At 45.0% G+C, this 22,753-nt stretch overlaps 1 protein-coding gene across 1 annotated transcript in view; it reads right to left on the minus strand.

Moving 5' to 3' along the window:
• NXPH1 (neurexophilin 1) overlaps positions 1-20,864 on the minus strand; it is a 297,503-nt gene extending 276,639 nt beyond the window's left edge. Inside the window, exons 1-2 of the mRNA XM_036247235.1 lie at positions 19,744-20,864; positions 18,675-18,838 (exon numbers count right to left, since the gene is read on the minus strand). Coding sequence (XP_036103128.1) covers positions 18,675-18,728 — 54 coding nt within the window. The 5' untranslated portion in view covers positions 18,729-18,838; positions 19,744-20,864. The remainder of the gene's footprint in view (positions 1-18,674; positions 18,839-19,743) is intronic.
• Positions 20,865-22,753: the final 1,889 nt, after the last annotated feature.

Raw genomic sequence — 22,753 nt, forward strand, 5'->3', positions numbered from 1 at the left:
AATAAAGCTAGGCGGCCCTTATAGCTAACATGGTGCTGCTGGTGCACACAGGGCAAGCAGACCAAGGGAGCGGGAGCAGACGCAGGGATGTTTACTACAGGAGAAAAGAGTCATCTCAAGTTACTGAAGCAAGTATGGGACTTTAAATAAATGATGCTAGAATGTCTGTTTAGACATTTGAAAAACTAAAATTAGAACAAATACTTTGTACCATACACAAGATATAAATGCCAAATGGAACAGCATTATAAATGTGAAAAAATAAACGAATTCCTGTATTAACTGTGAATAGGCTAAATTTTCTAACTAGGATCGCAAATCAAGTCAATAAATAAAAAGATGGATAAATTTGACCTTTTAAAAAATGTTTGCAATGAAAAAGGAAGGAAATTCTGACACATGTTATAACATGGATGAATCTTGAGGACATTGTTCTAAGAGAAATAAGCCAGTCTCAAAAGGACATACACTGTGTGATTCTACTTCTATGAGCTACCTAGAGCAGTCAGATTTCATGGACATAAAGTACAATGGTGGTTGCCAGGGGCTGAAGGGAGGGGGGGATGGGAGTTGCTATTTAATGGGTATAGTTTCAGTTTTACAAGATGAAGAGTTCTATAAATTGGTTGTACAATAATGTGAGTGTACTTAACACTACTGAACTGTACACCTAAGATTAGTTAAGATGGTAAGTTTTATATATGTGTATTTTGCCACAATTAAAAATAAAAATACATTAATACATTTTTTTTCTTTATTGATTGAGAGAGAGAGGAAGGAAGAAGGGGAAAGAGAGATAGAAACATCAATGAGAACATCGATTGGTGGCCTCCTGCATGCCCCCCACTGGGGATTTGGCCCACAACCTGGGCATGTGCCCTGACCGGGAATTGAACTGGCGACCTCCTGGTGCATGGGTTGTCACTCAACCACTGAGCCACACCAACGGGGCAAAAATAAATTTTTTTAAAACTCTATCCTTGCCAGAGACCTGCGTAAATTGGGTTCCTAAGAAACAGGTGCTCGTGAGATTTACCCAGAAACGCAAAGTGGCTGCACATTCGCCTCCTGAGCTTCCTACAGAGGAGGATCCAGTTCTTTGCAGCGTGTTTGCAGCACAGAGGAGAGTTTGTGAAGTGGTTCTGCCAATCCCCCAGCAACTCAACCACCCCCTACTCCTTGAATGCTTAACAGGCATCTTCTATAATCCAAGAAATTTAGAGAAACCAAGAGTTGTCTACTGTAAAATAATAACAACAACAACAATAATAACCTTTTAAAAGGCCAAGCATTTGAACAGAGGCATGGAAAACGCTTTCTCCTCCCCTCCTTGCCTAGGAGCCGATATAACTGCTCGAATTACACGTCATGAATAATCCGAGCTGAGATATGAAAGAGAAACCTATTAAATCACTATCGCATGTTCATTTTCCTAGTCTCAAGCCCTTACAGAGCCCTAAAAAGGAGATGTTAAGCATGATAGAGTTAAGGATGTCAATGAGGTTCCAGTCCAACAAGAACCAAGCTATTGTAAGGGAAAAACAAACTTGAGAGAATCTAATAAAATCAACAAAAAATATATTCCCCTGAAAAACTGCTTGAAGTTGCATCAGTAACAGTAATATATTTGAAACAAAAAAAAAAAAAGAGAGAGTGTTTTTAAAAAACCAAATGGGTTTGTCAGCATAGAAAAGAGGAATTCAGAGAAGTAAGAAGGTGATACATGCTCTCAAGGATAGGAAGACACAGACAGATAAAAGGAACCTTCAACTCCACTTTGTGTTCTGTCAGGGCCTCTTATGAAATAACCTCAAAGTAATCAATATATATATTGATTACCAACTGGACTCTCTAGAGTTATCATATTGAAAGGAATGTGCTCCACTTGTGTTTCAGATATTTTTCAAAATGATACTCTGATTAGAGTGATTCTATTGCTCAGTGTTAACTCCAGAAGCACTGGCAACATTCAGTTTCTGGCCTTTGGACCACAGCAATTTTATCGAACTGATGCCACCCTGCAAGACCTGTGGGTGGCTAATCAGTCATTCTTCTCCCATTAGCTTTTCCCATGACTGTGAAATGCACAATATTTAATTTAAAAATTTTACCAGACTTCTAAATAAAAGAATATGGACTACATTCCATGAAGCACATCATGAGAGTGGACCCTGATTATCCGAGTGTATGAGGACCCTGAATGCCTCGTGAGAAAGGGAGCATCAAACAGAGATGGGAACGCTCTTCTAGCCTATTCAACAATCATTCATAATCACAAGTCTTTCAAAAAGGCTCATAATCAACCTTTCTCATCAGCCATTTGAACACCGAATCATGTGTGAGATGAGTATATAATTTATTATCCACACCAAGACACTGCTGAAAATAGGTGAAGGTATTCTTGATATAGACAATAGGCATAAAACAGGACTGTCCAAGCAAACAGGAATTTGTTATCATCCTTAGTCTTAGAGCCTTAGTCATTGAATATTCATTACATATCTACTCAGAGAGAGGACTGATACTCTACAATAAAAACAAAACTAGAAACTTTTGAAACAGAGTGATCTATCTCAACTTATTACTCAACAAACCAAATAATCTTCCAAAGACAGAAGAACTTAGGATGACATTGGTCTGCTCATCTTCCCCAAAATAATTCATTCAGCTCATGGTTAGTAAGAAAAAGAAACTCTTACTGTGGCTGATAAAAGCACCTGTGCTTTAGAAACAGCTGACAATTAAATACAAGGATCTAACAGGGTCTTATCCAAATTCCAACCAAAAAAGAATTCTCTCTCTCTCTCTCTCTCTCTCTCTCTCTCTCTCTCCCTTCCCTCTCAAAAGCAGTTACTTTACTTTCTAAGTCTATTGGTTGCACTCTGCTGTCAGGGTACACAAACCCTGTTTCCTGACTGATTTACAAGGAAAATAATAAGCAAAAGGAAAACAGATGATAATTGAAATAAGATTGAGCCCTCAAAATTTTTCAAAAGCACATTCTTCTCTCATTGCAGATATTCAGCCAAATCAGTCTCATAACAAAGGAAATGTTTCCTGGGAAGATTTGGCATTTTTAAAAGTTCAAAGTTGAAAGCACATATTCTATAAATAAATCTACAATGAAGTGCTAAAAGGTTTATTTCTGATTTCCTATTTCACAAACTAGGAACTAGGCATAAAAATATTGAGTCATAAAAATGCTTAAAAAGTAGATTACTAGAAACTAATAGAAAACATTATTATCTATTGAGCCAATGATGGGTCAAATGGCATTTTGAATTCTTGCAGAGACTATGAATATGACCTTCATGTATACCATTTACAGAAAGCAATTTTATTTACATTTTTAAATCCACATAAAGGTGAAAGATGATACTGCTGCAAAATGGAACATTTAATTTTTTGCCCCGAGGCATAACTAAGCTCTCCCAAGGTCAAATGTAGTACATGACTGAAATGGAGCTAGACTCCCCCACTCACCTCCTGCCAGAGGCCTTCTACTGTGGGCAGGAGTATCTTGGATTTACTTTTATTCTTCAGAAATAGAAAATTCCTAAATCCAACATAACTGAGTAATTCCATAAAATATTTTGTGAGCATTTTTCTATTTTCTATTTAAATCACATACTACAGTGAAAATGCCTATGCTAAGCTAGTTGAATGTTTGGGACTATTTTGACTAGAAGGTGTTAAGATAAACAGACTTTTTTAAACATTTCTTAGTTTGTATCATTGTGCAAAGATTTTACTTGTGAAAGAATGTGGATTTGCATCTCTTTTTTATATCTGGTAAGCTGTCGGAAACACCGGACTCAGGAGAATAAATGCCATGGAAGAAACTAGAGTGTATGCCTCTTACACATAGTTATGCCCTTATAAATAAACTCTCCTCTCCTCTCCCCACCTCCTCCTGCCCGGACATGGCAAGTAGTTCACAAAGCAGCTGTGTGAATTGTTAGGAGAGATACAGATGTTATGGATCATTTTAAACTCCATCACAGATGACTCTGAGGGCTGGGCTTTATGCCCCGGTCTCACTTATTACCTTACCCTGAGGCCCAGGGATCATTTTTCATAGTGGTCAGGTCGACAGATGCAGACTTCCTAAGAAGACTGTGTCCCACCCCCCCATCAGCACGGGCTAGAATCACAGCCATCAGTATCAAACCTACATTTGTTACCTTGTCTCCCCCATTTATGGGAAGCCCCTCATGCAGAATAAGAACTACATCTAATAATATTGCTCAATCACAGTAGCACCAACAACACACTATAGTTACCCAAATGAGATCTACCAAGAAGAATGGAAAATAACTATTAACTAAAGTGAAAAGCAACAGAGTTACTTCTTTTAAAAATATTTTTAAATGAGACCCATTCTCATCCCCTGCCATTATATGCAACCACACACACACACACACACACACACACACACACACACTATGATGTAATTAAAAGCACTGGCTCAGGAATAAAACTGCATGGGATAGAATCTTGCCATCTTACTCATATTCTCAATGCCTCAACTCCCTTATCTATAAAATGGGATGTTATCAATAATATGATTTGGATGTGCATGTTAACATATTAATATTAGTGACATTAACAGTACTTTCCTGATAGCAGTAGTAACTTTCATCTCATAGGGCTATTAAAAGAACTAAATGAAAAAAAGTCATGCTAAATAAAGTCCTGCCACAGTGCATGGCATAGGGTGTAAATAGGAAAAAGAACATTTTATCCTTTGCCACTAGCCCCACACCATCTCCATTCTCATGTCACAACCAAGACACAAAAGAGTGTTTCTGTATAGGAACTTTTCTTAGGTACCCAGGCTAATGCCTTGGAAGGAGGCAGATGTTGGCATACAGGAGATATTCGGAGCAGAATATGAGAAGGGCACTGTGGCTCTCTTTCCATCAAAGTATTTCATCTAGTACTCCAGGGAGCTAAGGTACTGTTACATCCAGACATTCAACTATAATAAATTCTAAGGGAGTCAAGTTACCTGTATCCCCGGGCCAAAGGTCCCTCAATGTTTAACTATAGTAGGCTATGTTTTGCTTATGTTGTGTGCAAATTTTAAGCAAATACCAAGTGTTAAAATAAAAGTAATTAAAAGCAAAATGCCCCTCACAAATAAATAAATGTTTTAAATCAGATCTCAATAGACATCCATAGTGTTAGTCACATGAAATGAAAATATCACAACAATTCTCATTTCAACGAGGCAATCTGTTCATTGGGCCTGTCGATGACTTGTCATTTCTATAAACACTTGATTAGTTGTTGTAGAAATAGTCATTTTCTTCTGATATTAGTCACAATGATTCCTATTCACATTAAATACATATGGCTTTCTGGGCAGGATTGGGCAACTACACAATCAACCAGCTCTAAGAGGGAAACAAAAGATAGGATGGTCCTAGGGTAGAATTAGGCCTTGCATTTCATCTCTATTAGGGTTGTGCTGGGAACATGGAAACATGGTCCAGAAACCTTCCTCTCTAAGTGCCAGGCACTTTTTTATTCTCTTATTACACATTAATGCAGTTAATCCTCAATAACTCTATGAGGTAATAAGTTGTTAACCCCATTTTAAAAGATAAGGCAATTGAGATCTAAGAGATTAAAAAGTTTGTCCAAGGTCACAAAATTAAGAAAATACACTGCCATCTCTTCCCTTCTTTCCCCCTAATGTCTTTTTCAAAGCTGCTTCCCTTAAGAATTGACAGGAGGGAGAGAGAGATGGAGGGAGAGAGAGATTTGGGGATGACTGAAAAGGGGCCTGTTTTCTCCCTTCTGTGACCAGGTCCTCATAGGGACCAAGAAGTCACCCACCTTTTCATCATAACTCATCTACTTCTACCATGAATTCAGTGCTGACACTTGAGGAAGAGCCATGACATTATCCATCTCGCTGCAAGTAGTGGTATTTGGTAGGATACCAACCATCTCTCCATATGTGCATTTGCATTTCAAGCCTCTTATTCTTTTCATCATCTGTTCAAGGGGAGTGAGGAGGAATCCATCAATCTGGGAGGTGTGCAAATGCATCTAGCCACACATTAATCTAGAGCCATTCTAATTGTGAAAGATTTCAGTCAAGAATGCAAGGCAGGATTAAACATCCTGGGCCAAGCCATTCACTTACCATACCTCCCTCCATGCTCCAGAGCATTTCAGCCTGAGGGCAGAGCTGCAGGTCCAAAAGGGGTAGTTCAGCTCCTAGGTGCTAACACCAGATCTGCATTAGCTTGACAATGGCTAGAGGCTGTGGCTGCCTCTTGGTGCAGCTGTTCAGAACTCTGCCTTGTTAAGCCAAAAGAAATAAGGTTGAATATCTAACATGAGGCACTCATCCTTCAATTACATATTTCTTGTGAAAGAGGCAAAAACTCTGCCATGTTCTGCAAAATCTCTACATCAATAGCAATTAAGTTTCACATCAAGACCAGAGAAATACTGCACTGACTATGCATGAATAACTTCCTTTCATATGTAGTGGTTTGCATCTTTCTCTGCATTTAATTCTGTAAAACAATAAATGACAGTGCCCTGGTACAAGAAAGTATTCACAAATAATGGAAAAGTATGTGATTAAAGGTATTTTATACTTTCAATTTCAGAGATCATGTAGTCAGCCCCATTACCAACACCACAGCTGCTCCAACAACAAATCACAATTCATCATTCTCCAAATAGGTTTTCGAATCAAACCTGGGATTAATTATGGCATTTTCGTTGAAAACTTCTCAGACAGAAAGTATAATGAATCTCATGTAATCCAGTCCATGTTTTTAAGAGTTTTCCATGGAATACTGAGCAGCAGGAGCAATATATGCAGGTGGTTGGTAAGTTACAGCATTATTTCTTATTTAGAAATAAGAAACACAGTGGTCCAGTGGCCATTTTTGCAAGGATAGTTAGACTATGTTTAAACTATGCAACCTTCAAGTGAAATCAGGGGCAGGGGGATGAAAGTTTTGAAAATGCCACTGTGCTACCCTGGCCAGGTAGCTCAGTTAGTTGGGGTGTAGTCCTGTACACCAAAAGGGAGCAGGTTCCATTCCCAGCCAGGGCACATACCTAGGTTGTGGATTCAATCCCCAGTTGGGGTGCATACAGGGGACAACGAATTGATGTTTTTCTCTCTCACATCGATGTCTATCTCTCTGTCTGTAGGTCTCTCTCTCTCTCTCCCTCCCTCCTTCCCCCCTCTCTCTCTCAAACCAATAAAAATTATATCCTCAAGTGAAAACTGAAAAAGAAAAGAAAAGTCTGGCCAGTGTGGCTCAGTGGTTGAGCATCAACCCAGTTATGAAGAGGTTGCTGGTTCAATTCCCGGTCAGGGCACATGCCCACATTGTGAGCCTGATCCCCAGTGGGGGGCATGCAGGAGGTGGCCAATCAGTGTTGTCTCTCATCAATGTTTCTACCTCTCTCTCCCTCTCACTTCTTCTCTCTCTAAAAGCAATAAAAGAAAAAAAATTAAAGAAAAAAAATGTTACTATGCTTTTGGGCCACATATAATTCTCAGTCCAATAAGGAAAGAGAAGAAAAATTATTCATTCCCCAAATGAAAATGCACAGTAAGAAAAAAGAAATTCATAGTAGGGTTTATGGCATGTCTTAGAGATCCATAAGCCAAATAACAGACTATAGAGAAACATATGTTTTGAAGAAGATAATAAGGACCTCCAATTTTTCCAAATTTTACCCACACTTATGGAAAACAAGAAGAGATTTATATTAATAATTTCATTATATTCAGAAAAATCTCATTTTATAAATTTGATACTAAATTAAAACCTTTATTCATTTTTGGTTTTAAAAATGCATATAAAATATTCAGAGTATACAACTCCAATAAATCTATTATTAATCATTTTAAAAAAATAATAAGAGAATGTTAGAGAGTTCTTTTTATTTCTTCCTCATTTGTGGCTTCATAGTGATCCATGGATCTCTTTGTAATCCGGTAAATTGATGCATGCATCTTTCCTGAAATTTTGATTACATACTTAGATGTTGCCTTGGAATCTTACAGTCAGTTTCAAAACTGGTCAAGTACATAAAAGAGGCAGCCTTATGATTAGTATACCAGTGCACAAAAGCAGACAGTAAATTTTCATCACATAGTCAAACTCACTCAAAACAATCAAATATTTCACCAAACCATTTACAACTATTGATTGCATACAAAACCTGATTTTATATTCTTCCTATTTCAAATAGATGCAATATTTTACAAGGGCTTCACAAGTAAGAGATTGTGAATGTAAAGCAGTCCATTAATTTTATATAAGCTGTTTTATATACCTGTGGGCCTCTAATAACATTCAGCTACAAGGTTACAAGGAGAAAAATCATTTTCTAAAGTTCAGTTGGAGAAGCTGGCATACACACACACACACACACACACACACACAAATTCCAGCTATCTTACCAGTAGTTTCCCTTTACCAAAACTGCTTTCATTCTATAGCTGCAAGTGCTGACATAAACAGGTAACAGTGCAGTGTCAGGTAGCAGAATGGCACTATCAAATCCAAGTTGGAATTTCAAGGCCAACAATTTATGAGAACAAAATACTTTCCCACTATAATTTTCCATGGAATTCTTCAAAGAGTAGAAGTACAAATGCACATTATTACATTCAGACTTGGTCTGCTGGGTGTCTGTGTGTTTAACCTGTAAATGAAAAAGGCTCTTCTAAGCCAGGAAATTTTCTCCAAGACTTTCTATCATAATTTTTCTGGCAATAACGGATCTTAAAGAAGGAAATCTGTGCCTCCTTCCTTTTAGTCTGTGAATTTCAATTTTATTAAAATTCCTGCTGGTTTGCAGAATGATGTCTTTGTGTTGGCTCGGGAAGGCCCTGTTATACTGTGTGTAAACGTATGCATTGTAATGTGGTTAGGGGCAGGAAGAGGCAGATAAATGGAGGGTGTTGCAGCTCTCGCCAGCTAGCTCTTTCTGCTCAGCTTCCTGCAACATACTGTAGCTTTGCCATGCTAAGACTAGTGTACATATCCAATGAGTAGCTGGCCTGGCCTTTTGTTCCACTAAGTTAATACAAGTTAATATGTCTTTTTCACTTTATTGGGATCTCTCCTTAAAAAGGCATGGCTCAAAAAAAAATTTTTAAAAAGAGGCATGAATCTAGGATATGGTCTCATGAAAAGAGTCTTTTAGACTTAAAAAGAACGTAAATTAAAAGGACATTTCTGTTAATATCAAAGCAGGTGTTTCACTTCTATATAAGCACTTCCTTAATTTTCCTTTCTCAGCATGCTACCTAAATAAAAATAAAAAGACTCTCCACTGGATGTATGCTACATACATCTCACAGAGTGTAATTATAAAGCCTCTAAAAATTAAGGTGGTGGGAGGGAATGATTCCAGGAGATCATACAGTCCGGGTATTGTGTTGGCTGGCTGTCTCTGAAGGCGAGGAAACAAAGACACTCAGGTAATCACAATACACCACGAAAGGCTGGGCTCCGAGGAAAAGGAAAGTCAAGGGGAGAAGTACATTCTTACTACTGTAGTCCCTGGAAGTCCACAATTTTAAATCCTGTTCTCATTAACGTTCTTATGATTCATTGTACTCCAGTTAAGGAGTTCCTTTTTTAAGTACCACACCCTTTCTCATCTGCAGTCATTGATCAGCTGCAATAAGGAAGAAACCTGCCAGATGAAAGCCAAGCACTCAGAAATACACATACACACGCGCACACACTCGAACGCACACCTCAGTTGACCATACGAACTATGGCGTTAAAGGGAGTAGTGAAGACACTGGCACAAGAATACAAATTTCCTCCCAGCAGCTGCCCACCAGACCCGTCAGACAACGTCTAAGAGTGAGAAAGGCTGGGCCCGGGGTGCGGACTGCGGAAGGCTGGGGAAACGGGGCGGGGCTGGGGGTAGGGATGCTACAGAAGGCAGACCCTGAACAGTTCAGCGACTTCAGCGGGTGGAGGCGGGGCCGCGTTCACAGTTCCCTGAAACAGTGGCGGGCAGGACGGAGGACATCTCGCCTGGGGAACGAAGACCGGTCTCACCGGTACCTTCCTATTCAATTCCGGACCCGCTTCACTTCCAGATTCCTTCTCTTCTCACGGGCCTGCCTTTTCCCGAGTGACGTCTCACGTGGGGTGATGGAGCACTACCTGCCAGACCTCTGCCCCTTTAGTACTGCGGGGATGTGCAGACTCCGGTGTCCTGAAAGGACTGAGTCTTAAACTAAGGCGAGAGAAACAGACGAAACTTCCCAGCCAGTCTTCGCCTTTAACACAGAGAACCCCTAGCGCCAACGCTTGGTACTCCCCCGCTTATTTCTGGAGCAAATCAAACGGGTGACCGCGGCCAAGGAGGAACTGCGCACACGCGAAGTGACCGCAGTGTCTGCTCTGTGGCACTCAGAGAAGCCCCGGGAGAATGTGCCCGGAGCCAGGGGGCAGGGGCAGGGGAGGGGAGGCAGGACGATGGTTTTGCTTGAGTGTTTCGGGGTTATTTAGGGTTGGGGGTTAGGGGAGGGGTTTGTTTATTTTGCTAAGTAAACAAATAGAAACTTCCCCCACCCGGTCTGGGGTCTAATGATGATAGATTCCAGGCTGCATCAGACTCCACGCTGGGGAGCCTAACCACGAAAAATAATGAGGCTCTCTCCCTATTCGTCTGCATTAAAGGCGAACCAGGCACTTTCCATAGCAAATATATTGATTCCCTTGTCCGGGCCGTGATTTGTCCTGCTCCCCGTGAATAATTACTGCTCGTTTAGAAATTCATAATAATTAGGACTCCTCGCCCCTCCCCCACACATACACACACCCAACCCCCACACAAAATGCTTTTTAAAGGCTCCTAATCCTGGTGGGCGTCTTGGTGGCTCCAGTCGTGTTCCCCGCAGGTGGGAGATAGGGCAGGAATCACTTCTCCCCACTTGGTTTTACTCTTGCGAGAAAGTTGATTCCTCTCTCCGTATCTCAGTTTACTTATCTGCCAAACGAGGATTTTACGTTGTTGAGGACACTTACAGCTCTACTTTACATGATTCACGTTTCTGTCTGGGCGCTGTGGGAGGGAATAGGGCCCGGTGAGGAGAAAGTGAGAGAAAGAAAGATTCCCCTCCACCCAGGATTAAATCAGTGGTAATCACGTGACGCTGCAACCACGCAAAGGGTGGGGTAAGAGGTGCAAACCAGAGGTTCTGAACTCAGCAAACGCTGAGGATCCAGCGGTCGGAGCTTATGCTCCCAAAAGACTGGGTGGGTGAGCTGGGTCTTTATTCAAGACTGGACTGTAGTGAGGTGCCGGCGGAAAATGCCAACTGTACTTCAAGAGGAACGGAGCCCGCACACAATCAGGCGGGAGCCTGTGACGCTGTCCTTGGTCCTGAAGAACCGCTCTGCGGACTCGTGCTGGCCCCGCCGCTAGCCACTGCCCCATTCAACCTCGGTGCCCGCGGCCTCACTCCGGAGAACTGCTGCAGTTTTTGCCAGCTGCCCCCGGAGCACCGAAGCATGGCGGCGGCACAAAGAGTTCCCCAGAAACAACGCTTTGGTGTAAGGTTTGGGGGTCCAGAAACGAGAGGGCTGCACCTGTGTTTTCATAAATCAGTTAGGACTTTTCGATGTCACCTGAGGCTTAAAGCAGACAATGGAGCGCGCAGCTGTGGCGGCAGCGACTCCTGCTGGGAAACTTCCCTGGGCCCTAACACTCCGCAGCTTTGGTCAGAGGTCTGAGTTTCTGAGTCGAGGGTATGAAGCCTACGTCAAATAAAGTTTCTTGTTCCTAACCGTAGAGGACGACTTGCAACAGCCTTCATATCGATGGGTGAGGAGGGGTTCTGAGACGGGGGGCGAGCGGTGTCAGCAGGACACCCTCTCCCTCCTGTAGGACGAAGGTGCCCAACTTCCCCTTGTACCCTTCGCCGCCGCTACCTTAGATCTTTCCTGTCAGAATCTATTATGGTTGCGGGGTGATGGGAGAAGCCTGGCCTGAGTCAGGTTCAGCAGGGATGCGCAGTCCCCAAGAGCCAGTTCCTAAGGAAACACTCGGTTTTTCTAAGCAGCAATTTGTCTTATTGTGGGAGAAAGGAACAGTACAAGAAAAGCCTCTGGGTTCTCCATTCTCATGCAGATGAGACGATACGCTCTGACTGCGGCCTATGCACCCCCCTCCCCATCCTATTTCCGGCTTGAACAAGTAAAATACCCTCATTAATTTAAAGAAAGTACGAGCCGGAGGAGGCTTCTCTGTAGCCTCAGCCTGAGAGGCACGTGCAGGTCTCTTGTAGTTCTCGGGACCCCACGGTGCGCACTAGCCCAACGCCCCCGCTCCAGGCGCCACAGCTTTCTACCCTCGGGAACCCCTCACTAGACGCCGAAGGAATTTTCTAAGACAAAGGGAACCGGAGCGAGGGAATTCTTTCCGCCCCACCCCCCGCCAGTCCCCACCTCCATAGTAAACAAAATATATCGGGGAAGCTGTTTACAGAGGAGGTAATTAAGTTTTTAGCCGGCAGCAGAAATGCAGCTTGCTCAAAGTAAGTTGAAACAACAGCCAGCAACCCACGAGGGCAGACGTCAAACTTGGAAAAGGCGCAAACGCACCTCCCGGCGCGTGTAGGGGCATCAAGAAGCCGCCAATATATATCATCTCAATAAAAAGCCGCTCTTGGAAAGCTTGCATAGTAATTGAGATGGGCGCACTTTTCTGATCTGGGTTGGCATTTCCTCATCTCGAGCTGACAGAGCCAACTCAGGAAATTGCTGGTAATATTCATCTGGGGAGCACTTTCATTAAACGTAATTCATTCGACTTTCACAATAAATTGAGTGACATCCTTACAGCAGAACCTTTTTATCCTTGATTAAGTGCTTGCCAAGCTTTGGTTTCTCACTTTATTGTCACATTCCTTCAAGCGGAGTCGTCAACATGCCAATCGGCAGCAGAAAAATGTGCGGGCCGTGTTTACCAAGCTCCGGGAGGAGTTAGTGCTGACATAGAGAAAAAGAGCTGGTCGCGAACTTAAGCAGCAGATAAATCAAGACCGCAAATTCCTGCAAACGTGCGACGGGACTAGACGGATGGTGGCTAAGAGCATGTAGGGGAAGATGAGGGAGCGACCCGCTTAGCCACCCGCAGCTCCAGGAAGCCGCGGACCCGACAGCGCCCGGCCCGGAGGACTAGCCCGCCTCCCTCTATTAATTAAAACGTCAAGGAATGTTAGGGTCTTAGAACAGATCTTAAGTTCCTAAAGGATGTGGTTGCTTTAAGAGAACTTTGATGAATCGAATCAAAGCTAGGCACTTTCTTTAAAAATAGCAGAAAGAATGGCCCACTTCCTAACTTGCCACTTGAGAGCAGACGGACTTTCAGAGCTTACATTGGCTCTCTTTATGGGTGGAGGAGTGCAGGGAGAGTAACATTCCTTATTCTCAGGATTCCCTTTTGACCCTTAACACAACGCGCGCCAGCCAAACTCACCGAGGGCTCTCCAGACCTCAGAATTCCAAGAGAAGCTGGCAAGTACATCGATATTTAAGGTCTGGGCGAAAAGGGGAAGCCATCTCCTTGCCAATGCATGGCCCCTTCTCCCCACCCCCTATAAAATCAAAGAACCCCAAGACAGAAAATTGCTTATTTGAAAAGGCACTATCCAAATGCTTTCATCACTCAAATGTCCTTTTAAAAATAGTCGACAATGGTTATTACCTGGACAATGCTGTCAATTTCTGTAGTCTGCAGAAAATCTTCCCACAGATAGAAAAGTAGAGCATTGGGCACCTACCTCAAAAAAAAAAAAAAAAAAAACAATTTCCCTGCCACCCTATATATTTTTCATCCTGACAACACTTTCATTAAGGAGGAAATAGCCGTCAACAATTCAAAGCCAAATGGAAATCAACTTCACAGAAAGAGGAGCCAGGAATTTAATGGCTTTCTGGGGAAAATATAGGGTGAGGAATTTGGAGCAATTCTGGTTCAACCCTTCTAATACAGAAGGTAGTTTCTCAGAATATATCTCTAGAAGGCCCCAGACCATGATAATCCTCCTGGAAGTGAGACAGAAGAATGACCCACCCAGGGGCTTCTCACACACCCAAAAAGCTGCTTTCCTGGTCAATGGAGAGTTGAGCATTTCAGGAAAATGCAGCTTCTCTCATGGAGCCCTGGAATATGTCTTGGGACTGATGAATTATCATGGTGTGCTACTGGGGCATAGGCTCCTTCAAAAATCTAGGTTTAATCCTATAGCAGCAAGGCTGAGTAGAAGGGTCAGGAAATGCAATAGGATGGGGGGATTTTAGTACTGCCTCCAAGAACTGGCCTTAATAGAGAACACTGAATAGTCACAGTTAGTTAGTTAACATGTTTTTTGTTTTGTTGTTTTTCCCCCCAGGTATAAGCTCAAATTGATTAAAGATTTAGTGGGCAGCTGGCTTACTTTTCAAAGGATGGGGAAAAGTACATATACCTGGTGCAAAGGACAGACATTAGTGGTGTCTCTCCCGCTGCTTTCCCCTAAGCTTCCACAGTTCTTAACAGCCACCTTCACAATGAGTGGATTCACCTGAAGGGTCTGGCTTGGACAGTGCAGAGGTAGTATTCCATGAATATACCAATGACTCTTTAATCTCTAGTAAAGAATTGGTATGGAATTCACATTTTAAGGACAGCCTAAATTCAAGGGAATAGATTATTCAAAATGTTTTTTAAGCCCAAGGTTTAGGAAGAAGTTTCAATTCTTGTCCATTTTGGTTAAAATATATATATATATTATTATCAATTTTAATTCCTAGCAGAACTGGCTAGTGGGACCTAAGTTGGAGGATGATCTCCTCTTCTCATTAGACTAGTACTGTGGATATGATTGATCACAATAACATCTTTCAATTCCTCGTCAGATTCTCTGGACTCAATTTCTGAGTAACTTTTTAGCTGACATGCTCAGGGAGCACTCATTACAATCAATTCTTAAAAATTGTCACAGGTGAGCCCCCAAACAGGACTTCTCTGCCTTCTGCTGGGAGATGCTCTCCCTATGTGCCCTGGCCTATCCTTCCTTCAGCTTGACCCACTGAGAATAACTCAGTTTAGGATACCCAGCCCTCAAAGCCAGAAATCACATTTCCCTAGTTCACCCAGTGTGTGCTTCAATTCAGTTAAAAGCTACAGTCCTGTTACCCCCATTAAATCATACCAAAAATATTCTGGAATTAGTCCAGAACTGATGGGAGAATAAAAATTGCAGAAATTTTTTTTATTTTTAACAAGTATTTTTATGCCACAGATGTCTCTCCTGCTGAATTCAGACTTTTAAATCTTCAGTACAGAGCATTCAATAAACAGATGATTTCCTTCTCTTTATTAAAAAATATATAATTTCCCACTTCCCTGCATTTATGACTGGAGTTAGCCTTGTGATAATTTTTTATGATCTAATATGCTTTAGAGGGTAACTTTGCAGACACATTTCTAATTAGCTTTCTACTGCAGCACTAAAATAAGCTTCTAGTTTGAAATAAGACAGACCCATCTCTCAATAAGCACAAAAAGACTAAAAATCCTCAATGGAGAATAAACATTCAAAGAACCCTGGGCCAAGAAACATACCTTGAGTACATTCACCCAAACACAGGCAGACAATTGTGGCTTAAATATGGAGTACTGAACTGCTGGCTAGAAAGTTGTTTTTCATAATAAGTTCCTCCCAAATTTGAGAGTATTTACTGTATTTCTCTATAAGCAGAAGTCTAATTATTTTTATATAGGGGTTACCTAAACAAATCTTGTTCCCTGGACATAATGTGGTGATTACTACCTGAGAAACATAACTGGGATTCCAGGAGCTTAAAGGAAAAGGCATACTGTGCTATGGGCTAGAAGGCAATGCATTGTCCCTGTCACCAAACTTGTGGTGTGAGCTCATAAAAACAAAATGTACCCCTTTAACTCCTTCCTGGCTTATGTCAATTCAAGGTCGGGGGAGGGGCAAAATAAAATAATGATTTGCCACTCCTGCCTTCTTGGAGTGTACCTTGAATCAGCTCCTGACAACCTGCGTGCACCTATTGCAGTTGCTTGTAAAGGTCTGGATGCTCCTGGGTACAGCTACCAATAAATGCTAAATTCAATTGCTGTTTCTGGTGTTTAGTAAAATAGATGGAGAAAGAAGCTCTGGCTACTTCTTGGTCTGTCTCATTGCCCTAGAGTTTCAATCAAGGCTCTTCACTTGGTTGCCTAAAACCAAACTATCCTGACTGTCCAATTCACCCTTTTAAATTCATTTCCAGGGTAAAAGTCAGCTTCCTGCTCCTCCAAGAAAACAGTTTGGGATTCTGCTGGCAAATAACTGTGGTATGACAATCCCTGGAAAAACTGCCTTGGGTCATAGCCACCAGCCTTTTGTTTTTGTGGTGCGTGTGGATTCTAATCCCCAACACACAAAACAACTTTAGATCAGAGAAAGAAAAAAAAAATGGGTTTGTAAATCGCCTTCTCTATTTTATTGTTCACATTTGGTATTGTTTGGAGTGAAATTGGAAAAATGGTCTTCTTTCTCTGAATTGCCAAAAGGCATTCAGGTAATGAAGTCTGTAACTAAACGGTAATTGAATCAGCATAATTTGCACACTGAACGGTTTTCAAATGCTCCCAGTTTACAATTAAAGGAGAATTAATGCGCTTGTTGTTGAGAACGCAGCGCATTAGAATAAATCCAGCACTGTTGTTGTAATGAGTGGAAAACGGTTTAACTGCCAACAAACACATTTAAAATTTAACACAACATATTGATTTCACTTCTGCTTTTGATAGATTATTTTCCAGAATATCGAAATAACTTGCTCCAAGAAATATACTGAACCTCAGCTGCTAGCCTTTGCCCTGTGTATTCCCACAGTTCAAGGATGTAAGAATGGTCCTGAGGTTCTGGTCACGCGTAAAGGTATGCAGAGAAAAGGAGCAGGAGGGTTTCCATAATCCAGGAAATGGTTAATATTTTCCCCCTGTAGCTTTCACTTTGCAGTCCCTCCCCTTTCTCTCAATAAATAATTTCTGTATTTCCTCTGGCCAAACTTTCAGTCCTGTCTCTCGGCTCTCAATGTCAGTGGGTTTACTGGACACAGGTGGGGGCATGAAAGATTGAAGATGGGAAATGGGAAGGACACTTTTTGCATTCCGTCTGCGTTCCAGCCAGGGAAGGTACAGACTTCGGTGACAGTCAGGAAGACTATTCTTTTGGATTGGCTGCCCGGGCTTTCACCTGTTTACCCCAAGGTGTCCTGTAGGCGAGGACACTGACACGCAGCGCCCTCTGGCGTCCGCGACGGCCATGGTCAGGCGATAAAAGTGCAAAGACAGGCAACATTGAGGGTTCCTGGATTGAAGCTGACGCCCGTTAAATGCACACACCCTCCCATACATATTCACACACACGTATTCTTACACACTCACACAGAGTTCACACAACTAGCAGCCCTGATATCACATGCACCAGGGCAACAGCTTGGAAACGTTCTCAGTTGCAGGAATGGCAATTCTTTGGCTCCCAGACTTGTGGATTCTGAAACTCTTGGGATTAAAGAACAGCACCCACTCTCATCCCATTTATCCGGCCCCATCCGAGATCCCAAACCACCCCAGCACTCCTTACCCCTAATTAGAACACACTGAGCCGTCAGTGTGCTGTGGAGGCGCACAGGTGGGCAAATGGGGGTGGGTGCCCTGGGCACAACTTCTACAGCAGGGTGTGAGTGCGCCTGGCCCTCCCTGAAACTACACCCTAGAAATTGCACTCTGCGTCTCGGTTCCGCGAGGTGTCCACAGCTACCAATCCACTGCCACCACAATAAAGCGCTTCTGGCCACTCCCTCCCTCCCCCAGGTACAACAATGTGCAAAGTCCAGACCCCCTAAAAACGGCTCTAGGAAAACTGGGACTATGGCTTTGCCTGGAACTCTCTTCCTGACAGCATCTGCCATTCCCTAACAAGGGTCTTGGCACTGGAACTGGGGTTCCAGTTCGGTTATTTGGTGTAAAAGAAATGAGATTGGGAAAAGGAGGAGAGGTAGCCACTACATGTTTATCAGAGTATCTCTGACCTAACTATTTGATCGCTTGTGATGCTCCTGATAGTTAAACTTGTCCAGGCTCAACCCTACAAGTCAAAAAGTTACCTGCACTTCTTTATGTGCACACGTCCCAACTGGGGGGTGAGGGGTGGGGAGGCGGCTAAGTGGGTAGATTCACTTTCAAAGTCACAGAGCAGATTCAGATTCGTGCTCCCCACTCTCCCCCTCTATTTCCTTTCATTTAAACTCTGTGGATGAATCCGAGAGTTCATGTCTTCTCTGCCCTCTCCTGTCATAAAGCAACCCGTCCCACTATCTCTTGGGTTTCTGGGTGTCTAGTGTGCCCTAAGCGCAGATCGGAATCACTCGCAGGAGAGGGGGGAACTGGAGCAGGAAATGGGGATGGGATCCCCGAAAAATCCCGCAGGGATCCGGAGACCAGCTTGCCAAAGTTGTTCCAACACAGTCGCTAGGAACGCTGCTCTCGCTGAACGGGCGGTCTCACCCTCCTCCCGCGCCCCCAGCTGCTCGGCCTCGCGACCAGGGTGGGATTGCGGGGGCGCGGGATCAGCAGCGACTTACCAAGTAGACGGTGGGCTGCAGGAGGAGAAGCACGTACCAGCACGCAGCCTGCATCCTCCCGCGTCTCAAACTTCCTCGGCGTTGCCTTCGCTGAGTCTTTGTTCCTTCAAAAACATAGATCCACCTGACATCCACTTTACAGAGCAAGGAGCGCTCTCAGCAGCCTAGATATAAATGAAATTAGACATCCCATGACCACGCGGGCAAGGTTAGGCTTGGCTACCAAGCAAGGAAAGGGGGTCGTGGCGGGGAGGGGTGAACCAAAAAACCCGGAGGCGGGGGCAGGAAAAATTGAAAAGCGAGTAAATCCAGCGCCTGAAAGCAGCAAGCGCTACGTCTGCAAGCAGGCGGGCAGGAGGTTGGGAAGATGAGGGGCTCCTTGCGCCTTGCGCTCCGCGCTCCTCGGATGCGAGTTCCCGGGCGGTGGATACAGGAGGTGGCAGGGCGCAGAGCCGCGTGCAGGCTGGTTTGGAGCCCAAGTGTCTCTGGCAGCGAGACCTGCCCTAGTGTTTGATGGTGGGGCGGCTGGGACTAAACGCGGTGGCTGGTTCTTTGCCAGCCCTGGCAGTGCTCACACACGTACACACCAGTAGAGAGAGATGGAGAGAGAGAGAGAGAGAGAGAGAGAGAGAGAGAGAGAGAGAGAGAGAGAGAGAGAGACTGAACGAGGAGGGGCACGGAAGAGGAAAGGGGCTAGGTAGAGCTGACCAAGATTAGGTGCTGGGTGTCTCCACACATTCCGTGGGGTGGGGGTGGGGAAAGAGAGTGTAACATTTGCAAACAGGAAAGCCAGGCTCAGTTTACCCATTGGAGCACACTGCACCTACAGAAACACACACACACACACACACACACACCCCTCTGGCACTACTTTTATTCAAGCCAAGGGACACAGTCAGTGGTAACTTCTAGAGTACAAATGGGCCCGGGTCTGTGAGGGTCACCCACCTAGCGCGCTCTATGCCCCCCGACCACCAGTGACCCTCCCCGCCGCCCCTTCCCAGTGCCCCATCGCTAACACCCACCCTAAGGTATCCCCTCTGGGACTATGGAGGCGAAGAGTACGTACCGTACAGAACCAGGGGGCAAATCCGGTGAGGGACCGCTCTGGGCAGGCTCCATGGAGGAGCTACTCGGGCCTGGCGTCTCCAGCGCCCCGGACATGCCCTCCCTGGCGCTTCGTCTCCATGCTCCGGGGGGACCGGTCCCGCTGCCGCTTCCAGCCTCGGCGGAGATGGTGTCCCGGTGCCCAGGTCGCGCTCAGGATTGCTTCCACGGGACCCTAGGCTTGGCACAGTTGGATTTACGGTGCAGGAAACTTAAGAGGCAAGGGAGGAAGGGGGGAACTAGAGGAGGAAAGAGAGGAAGGGAGGGAGGGAGAGGGAGGGAGAGAGGCGAATGCACCGGGATACTGCGCTGGACGGATTGGGACCCGGCGCCGGCTCTGGGACGAGCAGTCCAAGCCCCCAGCTTCCCGAGGCTGCCGAAGGATGGTAAAAATGACCTAAGGGGAGGAGACTGGGCAAGTCCTCAGAACTTGAACTTGAGAGATAAGACACTGGCCTTTCAGAAGAAAAAGAGCCGCACGGCAGTTGCAAGCAGTCCGAATTTCTGAAAGAGGGGGAGCGTGGCGAGAACCCCGAGGCTCCTGGCGCACGGAGCGGCCGCACCTGTCCCCGCGACGCTGGGAAGCCCCGGAGCGACTCCGGAGCAGAGTCGCCGGCGCTGTCTGTGGTTCTGCCCAGCCCCTGAGGGACACTCTTGAGTGCGCTGTGGGTAGGGGTGCAGACCCGATGGAGCTTTCTTCGTAGGTCCGCGGTTCCGCGTGCCTACTCCCTGATACGGGCAATTACATTGGCACGTGGGGGAACGATGCCTCGGAGACTAATTGGTACCGCATGTAAATAGATGCCGCTCCCAGGCTCTCAGCGGGCCTGGCCTGCGTGGAGACCTGGCTGCTGTGCTGTCTCTGGTGGCCACAGCGCCCCGTCCCCGGGGGACGTGAGTAGGACTGCGACTGCCCGGAGAGTGGCGGGGCGGTACGTAAGGCAGGAAGGGGCGCAGGACCGTGCAGGACTCCCCCGCCGGCCTCCAGCGCCGACCCTGGGCGCCGCGGACCTGTGGCTGCGGGGCCCCAGGCTGAGGCGCTGCGGACCGCCAGCCATTCAGCGCGCGACAGCCGAGAGGACTGGGCGACCTTGTGCGCTGACTCCTCTCTGCGGGCTGGGCCGAGCAAGAGGAGGAGTGGGGTGGGGGTGAGGGCTACCGGGTAGTGGAGGGGGGACGCTGGGGATACTTTGCCACCTCCCTCTTTCCTGACACCTCCTACTCCACCGGGGTCTCCCAGTCCTGGTCTCTTTGCTCTGACTGGAGGTCTGTCTCTGTCTTTCTCAATCTCTCCCTTGCTGTTTCTACCTCTCGGGATATTTTCTCTCCTTTTCTCGTCTTTCTTGGTTCCCAGACTGTCCTCAGGGTCTTCCTATCTCTGTATGTCTCTCTCGCGATTTCTGACTCTCTCCACCTCGGTATATTTGTCTCATCCTCACCCCTGCTATTCCCTATCACCCCGTGTCCTTTTCTTCTCCCCTTGCTCTCTCCAGCGCGCAACCTGGCCCCTGTCTGCTGAGATCCCGGAACCGGGCCATTGTGGTTGGTGCTGGCGGGAGGCCAGCGCCTCCTCAGCCTGCTCAGACTCCGTCCACAAGTCCCGGCTCTGCTGAGGGCATTTTTCTTCCCCCTACCTTGCCTGTTACTTCTCCAAGACTGTTCTTCACCAGAGCATGGCCTGGAATGATGCACACTTTGCAGGATGACAATTTGATATTAATCTGTAAGAGTTGGGTTGAAATTTATCTCTGGAGCCCAAGTTCGTAACATCAAAATAGAATCCTGCTTTCTAATGAGTGTGAGGGACTCCTTTTCTCCAACGTGGCTGTTGGACACCTCAAGCTCTACAGTTTCATCAATGCAAGGGAGGGGTGGGAGCTGGGGGTGGGGGTGGGGGGCAGATACAATGTATCCTCTACACAAGAGGTCCTGGGGAAACACAGGTTGAGTTCCCTTGGGGAACGCTAGTAACCTCCCACTCCCTCAACAGCAGTAACAATCAGCTAAACCACCCTTTTCTGGAACAGCAGAGAAGCCACACTGAGACCTGTCCCTGGAATCACACCTCCGATTTAGATTCCCTCTGTAGGACATATCAACCAGGCACTTTGAGGCCTACAGTCTCCCTTCCAACTAAAAATAGCTCTTACCTTTTTTTTTTTCCAACAGAGTACAGGGGAGGGAGGAGGGAGGGAAGGAGAGAAACATTGATGTGAGAGAGAATCATCGATTGGTTGCCTCCTGCACTACCCAGGCTGGGGCCAGAGATCGAACCTGCAACCCAGAATCGTGCCCTTGACCAGGAATCGAACCTTCACCCCTTCCTCCAGCTGAAGATCTAACTGCTGAGCCAAACTAGCCAGAGCTAAAAATAGCTCTTTAAAGAGCAAGCTCTTCTAATCTCCAAATTGTACTCTGCGCTGTGACCTCTTGGAATTCATTGGGGCATATGCAGTGTAAGACAGTGAAGCACACTTTCTAATTGGGACTCTGAGAATGCACTTAAGAAAAAGTACACATTTATATATAGCATACTTGCAATGTTATCTTGGCTATCCTCACTTACCAGGTTTTTCACACTCTTCAAAAGTTTAAAGAAGAAAAATAAATGTCTCAGGGCACTCATATCTGAGGCTGAAGGGTCAAGGTGAGGCAAGGCAAGCTTTGTCTGCGTCCACCCTCTGGGATTCAGGAGGCCATCCTAAAAGTGACCCCTATTTGTAGGAGCTCCCAGGCCCTCCTAGGGTGGATGGTCTGTGGAGTTGGAGTCTATGTAGCTTGCCTCTACCCAAATGCCCAAGCACAAGGCTATCAGAGCTAAACTTGCTTCTGACCTTTGGGAAGAAAGAGAAAGAATCAGGCCAGCTTTGGGATATACCAAGTTCTTTTCCAAACCAGACTTCAAAGCCATTCTACCTCTAGTGCCATTTAGCCTTAAAAAAAAAAAAAAATTACTGCTTGTGAAATAGAAA

This window comes from Molossus molossus, unplaced genomic scaffold (assembly GCF_014108415.1).
Source record: "Molossus molossus isolate mMolMol1 unplaced genomic scaffold, mMolMol1.p scaffold_m16_p_7, whole genome shotgun sequence".
NCBI lineage: Eukaryota > Metazoa > Chordata > Mammalia > Chiroptera > Molossidae > Molossus > Molossus molossus.